The following is a 13208-nucleotide window of genomic DNA, read 5'->3' on the forward strand; positions in this document are numbered from 1 at the left end:
CGCGCTAGTGATGTACATTAATGGATAGTGGCTCGGATCGAACACCCTTAAAATTTCGAGTAAAAAGGTAATGAAATATGCCATTCACCTTGTTGTCACAATGCAAAACTTTACCTTAACTTTGATAATGATGGATTGATATGAATCGTGAATAATCGTTACAAGGGAGAGAGGCCTTCTGGTGCAGTGACACAGAATATTGCCTCGCATTCTTGAAGTAGATGCGAAGTTCGATTCTCATCAATGACAAGGATGCAAGGTTCGATTGTCATCAATGAAAAATCCCCTCCTCTTACTCCGGACATTGCCAACATGGTTTTTTATGATAGGAGCGTTAGGCTATACCTTACCATATTAAAAAAAAAAAAAAAAAAAATTAAAATGATAGTTACAAGGTTAATTAGATTGTGCACATGTACAATCTCTATGTATTTATGTCAAAACTTACTTTGGTACATGTTTTCTATTTGTATACGTATTATTCTTCATAGGTTAGAAGATTAAAGGAGCCTAATGCGACGACATACATGTTGGGTTCTGAAATGTGTGGAGAGTGGTTCAAGAGGATGGAGACATAAGGAGATTGCATAGAAGCTGCCTTGTGTTAAGGTTCGACCAAACTTGTGAAAAGTTCGGTCGAACCCGGTTTTAAGTCAGTAGGTGCACCAGTTTTCATTTCTAGAGGAGGAGTGACCAAACCTCAAAGAGGTTCGACCAAACCACCCTAGGTTCGACCACACTCTGGGTAGGTTCGGCCGAACCTCCCTGCGCTCTGTTTTGTTGCTTCGTTTCGGCTTGTGCGATTGGTTTTAATCTTAGTCGTTGGATTGTATCTTGTACTCTTAGACTATATATACTCATGTATGTCATTAATTAGGAAATGATGTTAGATTGAAGAGAGAAAAAAGCCCTCTTGTAATTAGGTCTTCATCTTAGGGTTTAAGTAAGTGAATTAAGAGAGGTGTGAGTTTTCATGGTGTTTTGAAAGCTTGTAATCATCATCATCAAGTTACTCCATAGTGGATTGGTGGGTTTTTCTCCCGATTCTCGGGTTTCCCACGGTAAATTCTCCTTGTCTCGTTTATTACTTGTTTTTTCCATCTTCATTGTTGTTAATTGTCGTTTATCACAAATTAGTTTGCACATTCGTTAATCCTTTCAATACATGCATGATATTAAGTATTAATCCATCCAATATAGGCATTATGTTACAAGATTTTTTAAAATAATAAAATCTATGCTAATATAATTATGGTCTATCACGAGACACAAATGACAATGATAGTAAATACGAAGTATGATTTATATGGATGGTGTTGTAACACCTAGATTGGACGAAATGATAATTAATTTGTGACATAGTTACTTATGAGTAATAGTTTCTCTAATGGACCATGTTTATACCGTATAAAACACTTTGGCTGCTGACCATTTAATTTGTTGGTCATCCAAACTACGCCGTATTGTATTATATTACTCTAATTACGCCATATCATCTTGAGCATTAAAAGAAGTCTTGAAATCTCGAATATGTGGTACTATTTGCATACCAATATTACAATCAACTACGGAGTAACAATGAATGATATAAAGTATTGCATAAGTATATACTTTGTACTACGTAAGAATTAATGATAATTGATAAATGATTTCATTAAAAATATATAAAGTTTGAAAATTGGGATAGTTATATATACTTGTGTAGATAGATACTCCGCAATTGCGTATATTTGACCTAAATAACCAAAAAAGTGATCAAGTTGCACGATATCTCTAAATCTACATGTTCTTTGTGAAAACTATTTGCACACAAATTTTGAACAAAAACTGATCATATTAATGTAATCGAACAATATTAGAGCAACTTTTAAATGTGGGTAACCTTTATCCTGTTATGAGAGTAATTTATAATAATAATCTTGATATAATTTTAATGTAATTGGCCATGATAGGTTTAATAAGAATAATTTGTTTTTATTTTTTATTTTTTATTTTTTTTTGAAAAGTTTTGAATTTGATTCTTTTAGTTAAGTAGAGCAATTTTATCAATACAAAAATAAGTAACTTTTATTTATAGTGGTGTACTATACTATCGATATGATGTATTATACAATATTTATTATACACCCAATTTATTGACGTAGTATTTAAAAGCTTTTCAATTTAAAAAAGACATTGAGAGATCGAGTTTTTTTTAGTGTAGATATCATGTGGTCAAAAGTATGTCCTTTTTATGTAAGATAGGAGGACAAAAGCGTATAGCAATTTATAATACTCCTTCAGTTCCTAAAAATTCGACTCACTTGACATTTGTGCGGTCTCCAATGAACAACTTTGACCATAAATATGTTCAGCTATATATTAGTAAAAATTATAAAAAGTTGATATTTGGAAAATTTATAATAAGAGGATTCTAATAAGATCTCACATGCTAATTTATTTATATGTTATAGATCATAAAATGTGGTCAAAGTTATTTTGTTTTGACCACATAAATAGTAAGCGAGTCGAACTTTTAAAAACGGATGTAGTATATGTAATAAAGGAAAATTATACTCCGTATTAAGCTTGTATGTGTATTGATTTCGTTTTTAAAAGTACTGTTTAAATATTTTAACTTATAAATTGGTTATACATTTTCTCTCTTTTTCAGGTGATCCTCGGATTTATTCTCATTACCCGCCCTTGTGACTCTCTAAGAAAAAAAAAAAAAAAAGAAGAAAAGAAGAAAAGAAAAAACATATATTGATTATCAATTTTAAGAGTGCTGTTTTGAGTCGTTAGTCTAGTCTATACAAATTAAAGCATCAAAAACTAACTGCCAAGTTAGCCATGCTAAGTAGGATTTCAAAATACTATATTCCTCTCTTTACCTAGTTTGTACCATAAGTGTTAGCATTTCATGTCAAGAAAACTATAACTTAGCTTGTTGTTTGACCAATTAAGCTAACTTCTTATTTCAATTCCAATGGTTAATCGATCTATATAATAACGCGATTGATCCCAATATGTGCTTTGCTCTAGCTAGGGCCAGTTAATTTAGAGTTAGATTTATCGGCATTACAAAACACTCAACAATAGACTCGATCGATAAAGTTAATTCACATTAATGTTCTATTTAAGGATGCATGCTTCCCTTGTTACTCTCACATAGAAAACGCGCTAATCAACTAAGTAACCCCAAAATAAGCTAGTAACTCTTGACCGACTGAGTAACCCCTAATAAGTAACCCTGACGAAAACGCGCTAATCGACTGAGTAACCTCAAAATAAGTAACCTCTAACCGATCGAGTAACCCTTAAATAAGTAACCCCTGAATAAGTAACTCCGACCACACGGTGTGGCCAACCACATATAAAAATTAATTGTAACGAATATATATCAATGACCAATTAACCATTCTATAAATATTAAGTAACCCTGACCACACGGTGTGGCCAGCCACATAACAATTAAACGTAATGAAGATATATCAATGACCAATTAACCATTCTATAAATATTCTAAAAATTATAAAAATAAAGTTTTGAGCAAAGTAGTTACCCATAGAAATAATTTATCTAATCTCATATTTTTACAATATTCTTAACATAAATGCCGCTATTTGACTCATTATTTAATCTTATATACTCCAATCAAAATACAAGAAAAATAAAATATGTAGCAAACTTTGCACAATAAAGTCAAAAAATAATGGGCAACAAAACTAACAGAAGTGCTTTCGTCTACATTTGAGCTACTTCATTTTGCCTTATCTACATGCATAAAAGTTATGGGATCAATTTTCAATTCCTCATAATTCCTATTTTTTGAAGTCTATAAATATGCAAATCATTTCTATCATTCACATCATACCATATTATTATTTTTATACAAAAGTCTTGTGTTTAATAAACATCCTAGCTTTAACATCATACATTTTATTTCTATACCTAAACTTATTCAAAATGGCCCTACAATTGTACCACATGTTTCCTCTTTTCATTATTATTGTTTTACACCTCTCTTCTTCTTCATGCTATGGAAGATACATACAATTTTTTGGTACGAAACAAGGATTAAATCATTCTTACTCCGCGGACAATAATATTGTTCAACAAAAACACAGTGGAGGGCATGTCGATAATGTTCGAAGAGCTCTTCGAACTGCTACGAAAACATTTAATGTTGCTGATTATGGAGCTAAGGGAGATGGAAAAGCTGATGATACTCAGGTAGCTTACTATACTTATATAGCATGAATGCATGCATGTTCTTATGGTGCATGCAACATGAATTACTTATATAGTTGATCTACGAAGTATATGTTATGATTCAATTCATGCATGTCTCTCTAGTAAATTCGTGCACGTCGTACTTGAGTTTAAACTTTAAACATGACTAGCTTATCAAAATAATTACTATCTATCTATTCGGATTATTGTATCACAATAATTGGCAAATTAAATTAAAAATATGATTTCGGATTTAATATTAGATAATCATAGTTTTTTTAAAAAAAAAATTCCCTCCAATTTTTATTTATTTTTTAAATAAAGATTTTTTGTGAATAATAAAATAATTTTTATATTCTATGGGTTGTTAAATGGCAAAAAAGGTGGTTGCTTGTTCACCTTGCTACAATATTTGTCGTGTAACTCTATATACCTTGAATCCAACTTCCATTTATATGTAACTACCTTAAACTTTTACCGGTTTATATTTTGTGTCATGTTTTTATTTTTTGTTTTTAGTTAAAAAATTTGGTATGGCCCCATCATTTTGGAATGTCTACAATGTTAATTTATGCAACAATATTATGAATCTGGTTCCCATTTATCATGTGGGATAAAGTTTTCTGTTAAAATTAGTTAGCATACGACCAATTGTTTTTAGTTATTCTACTTTTACCGAATAATAACGAACAACCTTACCTTACTTGGGTTTTAATTTCTACAAAGTTAAAAGAATAATAATATTACTTGTATTCTAGGACTTGTACTTTTTTTCTGACTAAAATATACTTAGAATTAAATATGCACAAACATATCCGTCCGAGATCCTATCTCTAGAATTAATAATCACATACTTGTAGTGTATACTAGTTTTCAAATTTAAATTAATTGTATACTAATTTTCGAATTTTAATGTTTTAATTTCAGGCTTTTCAAAAAGCTTGGAAAGAAGCTTGCTCATTCTCAGGAGCTATATTTATGGTGCCAAGCAATAAAAATTATCTTCTCAAGCCAATAACCTTTTCGGGTCCATGCAAATCAGCTATAACCATGCAGGTTATAATCAAAATTATCAATCGAATAATTCGATTTAAAATATATAAATTGTTAAACATCATTTGTGTTGTATAAATATGAATGTTCTAATATTGTTGTATTGATAAATGATCAGATTTCGGGAACCATCTTAGCCTCCGAAGATCGATCAGTTTACGAAGAAGATGCTAGGCTCTGGCTTGTTATCAAAAAGGTCAATAGCTTGTCCGTCAAAGGTGGCGGTGTCATTGATGGTAATGGAAAGACATGGTGGAAGAACTCTTGTAAAATTAATAAAAAACTGGTAAGAAATTAAATTTGGAAGAATTTCAAAATCTAGTATTTGATCATTTTATTATTTCTTTGAAAAAAATGGCTAATTTAATTTTTTTTATTTTCTTAAATTTCAGCCTTGCAAGCATGCACCAACAGTAAGTTTTCTTGGCTAACTCATTTGTCAATTATTACATACACCGTGCAGTATAACACCATTTATCAAATCATATTTAATTTTTGTTTACAAGTATATAAACGTTGACATATATTTGGTTTTATTGTGTATTTTTGTAGGCTCTAACGTTCGAAAATTGCAAGAATTTGGCTGTGAAAAATTTGAATATCCAAAATGCTCAACAAATGCATGTTTCCTTTCAAGAATGCAATAATGTTAAGGTTTCTAGTCTCAAGGTTACTTCTCCGGAGGATAGCCCTAATACTGATGCCATACACATTACCGGCACCCAAAACATTCAAATTACAAAGTCCAATGTTGGAACAGGTAATAAAATTAACAACTACTCATCTTAGAATAGGATCAAAATATTAGAGGTTCACTATCAAAAAATTGAATAGTACTTCATTTTTTGTTAAATTAGATATTGACCGGATCAATAAGAAATAAACTACCCTAGGAGTTATATTTATTAAACTTTTCTCAAACATTACGTACTTCTTTACCATTAAAAGACATCTCAACATATCGAACTTTTTATTATTACAAAATATCTTTCTAAGCTAGTAGACTTTTGACATGGTTATAATTAAATAATCCGAATATTAAAATATTAATAACGAAGGCTATTCCGATCCTTAAAATTTGTAATAACATGGATTTTTTCTTTGTCCATAAAATTAAAGGTGATGATTGCATTTCGATTGTGAGCGGTTCACAAAAGGTTCGAGTCACTGACTTTACTTGCGGACCAGGTCATGGAATCAGGTATAATTGAAACTATAACAACAATTTTGGGTTTCTCTTTTCTCTATGAAAAAATGAATATTGTAAATTTTTCAATCAACCAATCAAAGCCTCTTAATCCCATAAGTGAAGTCAGCTACATGAACCAAAAGTGATTATTCCGTATAGTCATCCACAAAAATCTTCCTCCTCCATTTCTTACGATCAATTGCCAACATTGTAAATTTTCAATGGAATTAATTAGTTGCAACTAATTTACTTACTAATAATTGAATTTTTGTTGGGTGTGATTGATCAGTATTGGAAGCCTAGGTGACCAAAATTCTGAGGCTCATGTTTCAGATGTAATAGTGAATGGAGCAACTCTTACTGGAACAACAAATGGCTTAAGAATCAAGACTTGGGAGGTATGTACATATAGTGGTCGTAATATCTCATAGCAAGATAAAAATGACTTCATGTATCGCAGTAGATAATGAAATAACCCCTTAAAATTGAGAACGATGTCTCCCCTTTAATTTTAAAGACGACGATTATGATAAATTATTGCAAGTCCTTTTTAATTTTTTATTTTATGACAACATTATACATTTACACTTTTAATGTGATATTTATCTTCAGGGTGGATCAGGAGTTGCAAGTAACATTGTATTTCAAAATATAATGTTATCTAATGTTAAAAACCCGATAATTATAGACCAAGAATACTGCGACCAAGCTACACCATGCAAAAAACAGGTACGTCAATCACGCAATAATAATGTACATAACATTTGTATTTTACAAGGTCGAATATTTGGCTAATTTGGTGCATATATAATTTTGGAAAATAGGCCTCGGCAGTACGAGTGAAAAATGTGGTGTACCAAAACATAAAAGGAACAAGTTCTTCAGAAAAAGCCGTGGTATTTGATTGCAGTGAAAATTATCCATGTGAAGGAATTACTATGGAGAATATTGAGATTGATGGTATTGATGGGGGAAAATCTACCGAAGCAACTTGCAATAATGTCAAAATATCCAAGGTTGAAGATGTCTTCCCGCAATGCTCAACAACTTAAATGAAAGATTATTAGTAGGAGTACACCCTTTGTCCAGAATTAATAGTCCGGCGTTGTATGTAGTAATTTAATAATACTCGTAGAAAGTATGTTATAGTCGAATTGGATATATCTAGCTCATTATTCTAGCCAGGTTAACATTATTTGTAACATAAGTTAGTCTTCATTTCTTGTATATATTGTACGGTATACTTACTTCTTTATAAATTGATTGGAAATTTGGAATAATATTTGATATTGGACTATGTGATTGACTTTTTATATACAAGTATATGGTAGTATTATATACAAGTATATGGCAGTATGGTACTACTTGCTCAAGGCTTCAATTTTTAAAAAGTAAATTGTGTTCCAAATTGTAACTGGCATTTCGATCCATGAAGCACAGCCACACAGGTTGTTACAAGTAAAACCTAAATAAAAATGCTTAGGAGGAGTTATACTAATAAACAAAATACGAGTACTTTGTATGGAGTATTAATTTATATAGAATACCAAAGATAATCATGAAATAAGTATATTTAACTAGAGATAAATCATATTTAGTATAAAGCAATTTTCAAACAAGATAAGGATCAGAGTAAAATGAAAGATAAAAAAAAACGTGGAGATATTTTAACAAAGAATAACATTTTGAGTCATCCAAAAGAAACGCGTACTGTTATGAGCTAGAGAGGGAGACTGTTTTATCCTTTCTTCGTTCTATTTTAGTTGACACGTTTTGACTTTGATATTATTCATAAACTCTATATTAACTGTAAAATCTTGTTAGAATTGTGTTAACGTATATTTTTATAATATCAATTTTTATACTTATTAATAATTAGATTTTTAATCATTAAATTTGTGTGTTGACAACCGCGATAAAAGAAACACATCAACTGAAAAGAACACAATGAATCTTGTTAGAAATTATGAAAGAAAAAAATCTTCTTTGAGTGATATTGAGTAGTTTAGAGCCCACCCAATGAAAAAGGTACATAAATTGTTGATTTGTTGGACCTCTTAGCCCAATCCGATTAAGGCTCCAAATTTCTATATTTAGATAAGCTATTTCATGGTCTTTTCTTTTGTTATTTTTAAATTTTAGCTTAGTTCAATTTATTACTTTATAATTGACTTATTTGAATAAAGTCCATTACTTTTAACTTTTTTTTTATTGTTTTATATGGAAGATAACGCGTCTTTTATGTGGCTAACCACACACAAAATTTCCGTGTGGCCACCTAGCACATCAACACAAATAACATAGTCACCAAAAATAATAAAGTTTATAAAAAAAATCGTCTTCACTCTTTTTCTTACAAAACACGCACAAAGCACTAAAAACCCAGCTTTAATGAGTGTTGTCACTCTTTTTAATTCATATATTAGTGTTTATTTTTAACGTATTCACTTTTTATAATTTTTTACTTAGAGATACTTAAAAATATCATTAGTCAAATTTGTACATTTTTAAGTGTGTAAGTCAAACTAATAAATTTATTTTGTAACAGAGAGATTAGTGAAAAAATATGGTCAATTTAATATTATGAATACTACAAGATCAAGTTAAAGTAGAACAAAAAAAAAAGTAATCCATTATAAATATTCCGTAGATGATAGTTAGGGTATTGTTTTATATATATATATTTTTCGTTCCTTTTACATTGCAATGTTTGGGCATTTGACACTATTCACACACTTTTCATACCACAAATTAAAATCTGTATGTACGGAATATCATATTCATATTTCATATGGAATCTTATTATATTTGTCTCAATGTATAATTTCTCAATATTAGCATCTTATAATATACAAGTATATTTCTATATAAATTAAAGATATTTAAAGTTTAAAATGTGTTTTAGGTAGCGTAATCCTTTCCCATGTAACCTATTACATACAATATCATAGGAATGATCTAATAGTGGAAGTATTATTATTTTTTATTATTATTTTATTATTATTTCAAAGATGGAGATAGGGTATTGGTCTTAACTTGATAATGATGTTCATTTAATTATTTTAGATGATTATAAGAGATAAACTTTAAGTATTTGGGGATGACTAACGAGACTCACCAATTATAAATAGAGTTTATGTTAGAAAAGTGGATATTACATACAAGTCCAACGAGGTTCACTAAAAATGGTATCTTAAGTTTCTTTCTCTCACTAAGAGAGCATGAGCACCTTGATTTTATGGGCTACTATCGCTTTCATGAGTTATCGAGGGAGAGTTACAACTCTGACAAATTAATCATCCATGGCGCGGTTTCCTAACCAACATTCAAACATGCAGCTATTAACTCCACCCCACTCCGCTTCAATAGAATGTGTAGTAAAGTTTATTGGTATAGTTGTTGGCGAGGCCGGGAACGAAGATGTTAACGATAAATTTAATTTGTCAGGGTTGTGATTCTCCTCCGATACCATGGGAATGATAGTAGCTGATGAAAGGTACCTCGTGTCTCTTTGTGAGGTAAAAGAGACGTAAGAAAGCTATCAAAGTACCTCATCTACCTTATTCGAGCTCATGAAACAAAAACCCTAGATTTGCAATTTCTTCTTTCATTTCTCTGTTTTCTTTCCTTTTTTTTTTTTTTTCTGGGTATTTTTTCTTTGATTGATTTATGAACATTAACCCTATTGTAATTTCAGGTTGGTGCTGTCAATTGCAATTACTAATTAAGCTGCAAATATGTTCAAATTAGCAGGCGCAATGTTTGATTGATTGCTTTAATGCGACTGATGAAATATTGGGTTTGCTTCTAAATTTGAGTTTATTAAATTGTGATTTTATTGATTTTGTTGGTTTAGAAATTATGAAGTGGGTTTAATTTGATTCTGTTCATAGTGTTGTTAATTCTAATTGTGCTTATATAATGCTCAATCTGATGATGATATGATTTCATTTCATGTTATATTATTTGATAATGCATACCTATTTTTGGTCAATGGATTCTAGATGTGCTTTACTTGAATTTAGAAGTAGATCTCATTTACTAAAGAGAGAGAATTGGTATTTTAATAGTGCTGAATTTAGTGCCTCTTTGCTTTTATGTTACCGTTGCGAATTCGGGCACACTGTGCAATTATATGATTATTTTGTTGAATATAGGAAGCTTTATGATGGATTTGAATGTACCTGTTTCATGAATGGAAGTTTTGCTTTTCAATCGTTCAAATGGAAATTAAAATACTCAAATTTATCGCTTTGAAGTGCTAAAATATTTTCATTTATAATGCGCAATTTTCAGTACTCAAGACTGGTATTTTAAGTCTGTCTACTTGTCGTTATGCCTCTTAGGCTCCTAGTCAACCCGATATGAGAAAAAAGGGTATAAGATTAGGTGGTGTTGGAATCTTCTTGGATAAATCAATAGTAGATGAACTTGCACTCAGCCACTAATAGCTTATACAAGCAACCTAATGGGTTTCCATTAAGCTGTATTACTCCGACATCCTGCTGTATGTCGAGTGTCAAGTGTCAGATCCTTTGACTCTTCAACGCGATATGACACCTAGATATATAGTGGCCTTATATAAAATTTTATAAGGAGTGTCGAAGGATCCGACACCATGTCAGACACGACACCTAAATCCGAGTCTGTGCAACATAGAATATAAGACACGATTATGCTACTTATAAAGGTTATGTGAATCAACCTCTGCAAATGAGACCTTGCTATAATATGAGAATTTGTTAACCATTCACGCGATATTATGTTAGGAGCCTAGAACTCCGTTAACATCCCATCACTAACAAGAAGTTGAACCACTAGTATAGATCAGTAAAAACTAATTGGTGAAATTAATCTTCCCAGGAAGGGTGATACCCAGTTGATGCACTTCTTAGGTCTGAACCTAGTACATGTCGTCTCATCACACAATTAATAATTGTGAATTCTCAAGATGTGTGACTATTCTGGTTACTCTTGTCTCTCAGAATGAAATATTCTGAGCATCTTCTGAAAATATCTGGTACTAAGGTGTGATACCTAACACAATGTAATTATTGTGTTGTTCAACTCTGTATTCCATGTAGGAGATTCTAGGATTTTGGTGGACAATCAGCTTTAATATATGTTTGAGACCCTTTGTCATCATATGACCGTTGATTCAACTTTGTGCATGTTATAAGATATATAGGTCCTGTAATAATAGCTTGTTTTGTTCCATGTATACCTTGAAATAGCCTCTTCATCTAATTCTAGAATAGGATTCGACTGCTTTCATGTTAGAATATTTTGAAGTTATGAGTCATGTTTCAGCCTCCTAAACTTCACTTGGCACAATCTATACTAGGTGGTATTTGGCAGTTTTTTTTTGTTTAACATCCTTGCTGACCTCTGTCCATAAGTCAAACATACAATATTACTTTATCTTCATGTCTTCTCTTGAGAAACTAAAGCAATGGTATGTTATATTGTTCCCGTAGATTGTCAATGATAACGAAGTATTTCAGTTACTGTAGGTTATGATTCCCTTCATTGAGCTCAGAAAGTGATACTTGAGGAGAATAGTTTTTGAATGCCTTCAACAGCAAGTGGAAAAACATTGTGGTCTGTTCTAGTAAGGGCATTTGTGCAAGTGGTACTCTGGCTAGCTGTTTCTTTTATGTTTCTCCCCGGGGACTGGGATTTTGGGTTTGTCGAATGACTTAGACTTCTGCTATTTCGAATACACTTAGCTTATTGCCTATGGGTTAACTGGTGAAGCCTGATTGCTGAGTGAAAAGCAAAATGTTTATATGCTGAGTCTGATTTCTAGGTTTGGATCTTCTCAGTTTGTTGCTTGAGATTTAATGAAAACTGTGGTACCGTTGCTTGTAGGTGTTAATCATGATTGTTTCTTAGCAATTTTCCAACATCATTGACTTTTTAGCATATAGTTATGTTATTTATCCTTGTCAGGTTTTTTTCCCCCTTCTGTGTACTCTTTTTGAAATTTGAAGCTATCATGATAGAAGTTTCTCCGTATACAGTTTAATGTCTTTTTACACAGACCCCATATTTGATTGTTTGTTTTATCGTCTGGATTAATTTGAAGATGTTCCATTATGTTATGTTCTTGTCTCTCGCTTGGAAGCAAAGATTGCAGCTTTTTTGTTGATGCGTTTCTTTGATATTGCTTCAGAATGATAGATAGCATGCCGTATTACATCTGAAACACTTTAGAACTTAGATTATCTAGCTCAATATATCAGTACTGATAAAGTCATCACTTAGTATCAGTACAGAGAAGGCATGATTGGAAGGATACTAAAGGAAGAATCAGATGAAAATAGAGGTGCTTCTATAGTTCTATGAAGAAATTATCGATTGGAACTTAATTTAAATTCGAGCTGGTTGTCTAGGTTAATGCCAGTGTTCTTTGTTTAGATCCATGACATCCATCCGAGGGATAATGCAGGTACCACTGAGAGTGGGATATAAAAAGTCCACTTCCAAAAAAAAAAAAAAAAAGATAGTAATGATTGAATTTATGTACTCGTATTAGCCAAAGTAAAATTAGATGTGTTTGCATATGTAGTAAGATGAAGTATATTGGAACTGAGTAGTAACTAAAGCTGGTTCTCGAATCCAGTCTTGTAGATTGTCTGATTGTGTTGAATTGTTGATCTATTCTTAATCCATCCACCCCTATAATATTTCTCCTGTAATAAAGGCGTTTAATATGTTTGGTTACCCAATGTAAAAGGCTTGGCTTATG

At 31.3% G+C, this 13208-nt stretch overlaps 1 protein-coding gene and 1 long non-coding RNA gene across 2 annotated transcripts; both read left to right on the plus strand.

Moving 5' to 3' along the window:
• The first annotated feature begins 3855 nt into the window (after positions 1-3855).
• LOC110707266 (polygalacturonase-like) lies at positions 3856-7734 on the plus strand. Its single transcript, XM_021885283.1, has 9 exons — positions 3856-4215; positions 5143-5271; positions 5387-5554; positions 5661-5681; positions 5821-6028; positions 6388-6469; positions 6747-6855; positions 7070-7186; positions 7282-7734. The coding sequence occupies exons 1-9, from the start codon at positions 3949-3951 to the stop codon at positions 7507-7509; spliced, it is 1329 nt and encodes a 442-aa protein (XP_021740975.1). The 5' UTR covers positions 3856-3948; the 3' UTR covers positions 7510-7734.
• Positions 7735-9369: 1635 nt separating this feature from the next.
• Positions 9370-12965, plus strand: LOC110707267. The gene is made up of 2 exons (XR_002508460.1): positions 9370-10256; positions 11962-12965. It is a non-coding gene; the product is annotated as an uncharacterized LOC110707267 (long non-coding RNA).
• The last annotated feature ends 243 nt before the right edge of the window (positions 12966-13208 follow it).

Source organism: Chenopodium quinoa, unplaced genomic scaffold (genome assembly GCF_001683475.1).
Source record: "Chenopodium quinoa cultivar QQ74 unplaced genomic scaffold, ASM168347v1, whole genome shotgun sequence".
Taxonomy (NCBI): domain Eukaryota; kingdom Viridiplantae; phylum Streptophyta; class Magnoliopsida; order Caryophyllales; family Amaranthaceae; genus Chenopodium; species Chenopodium quinoa.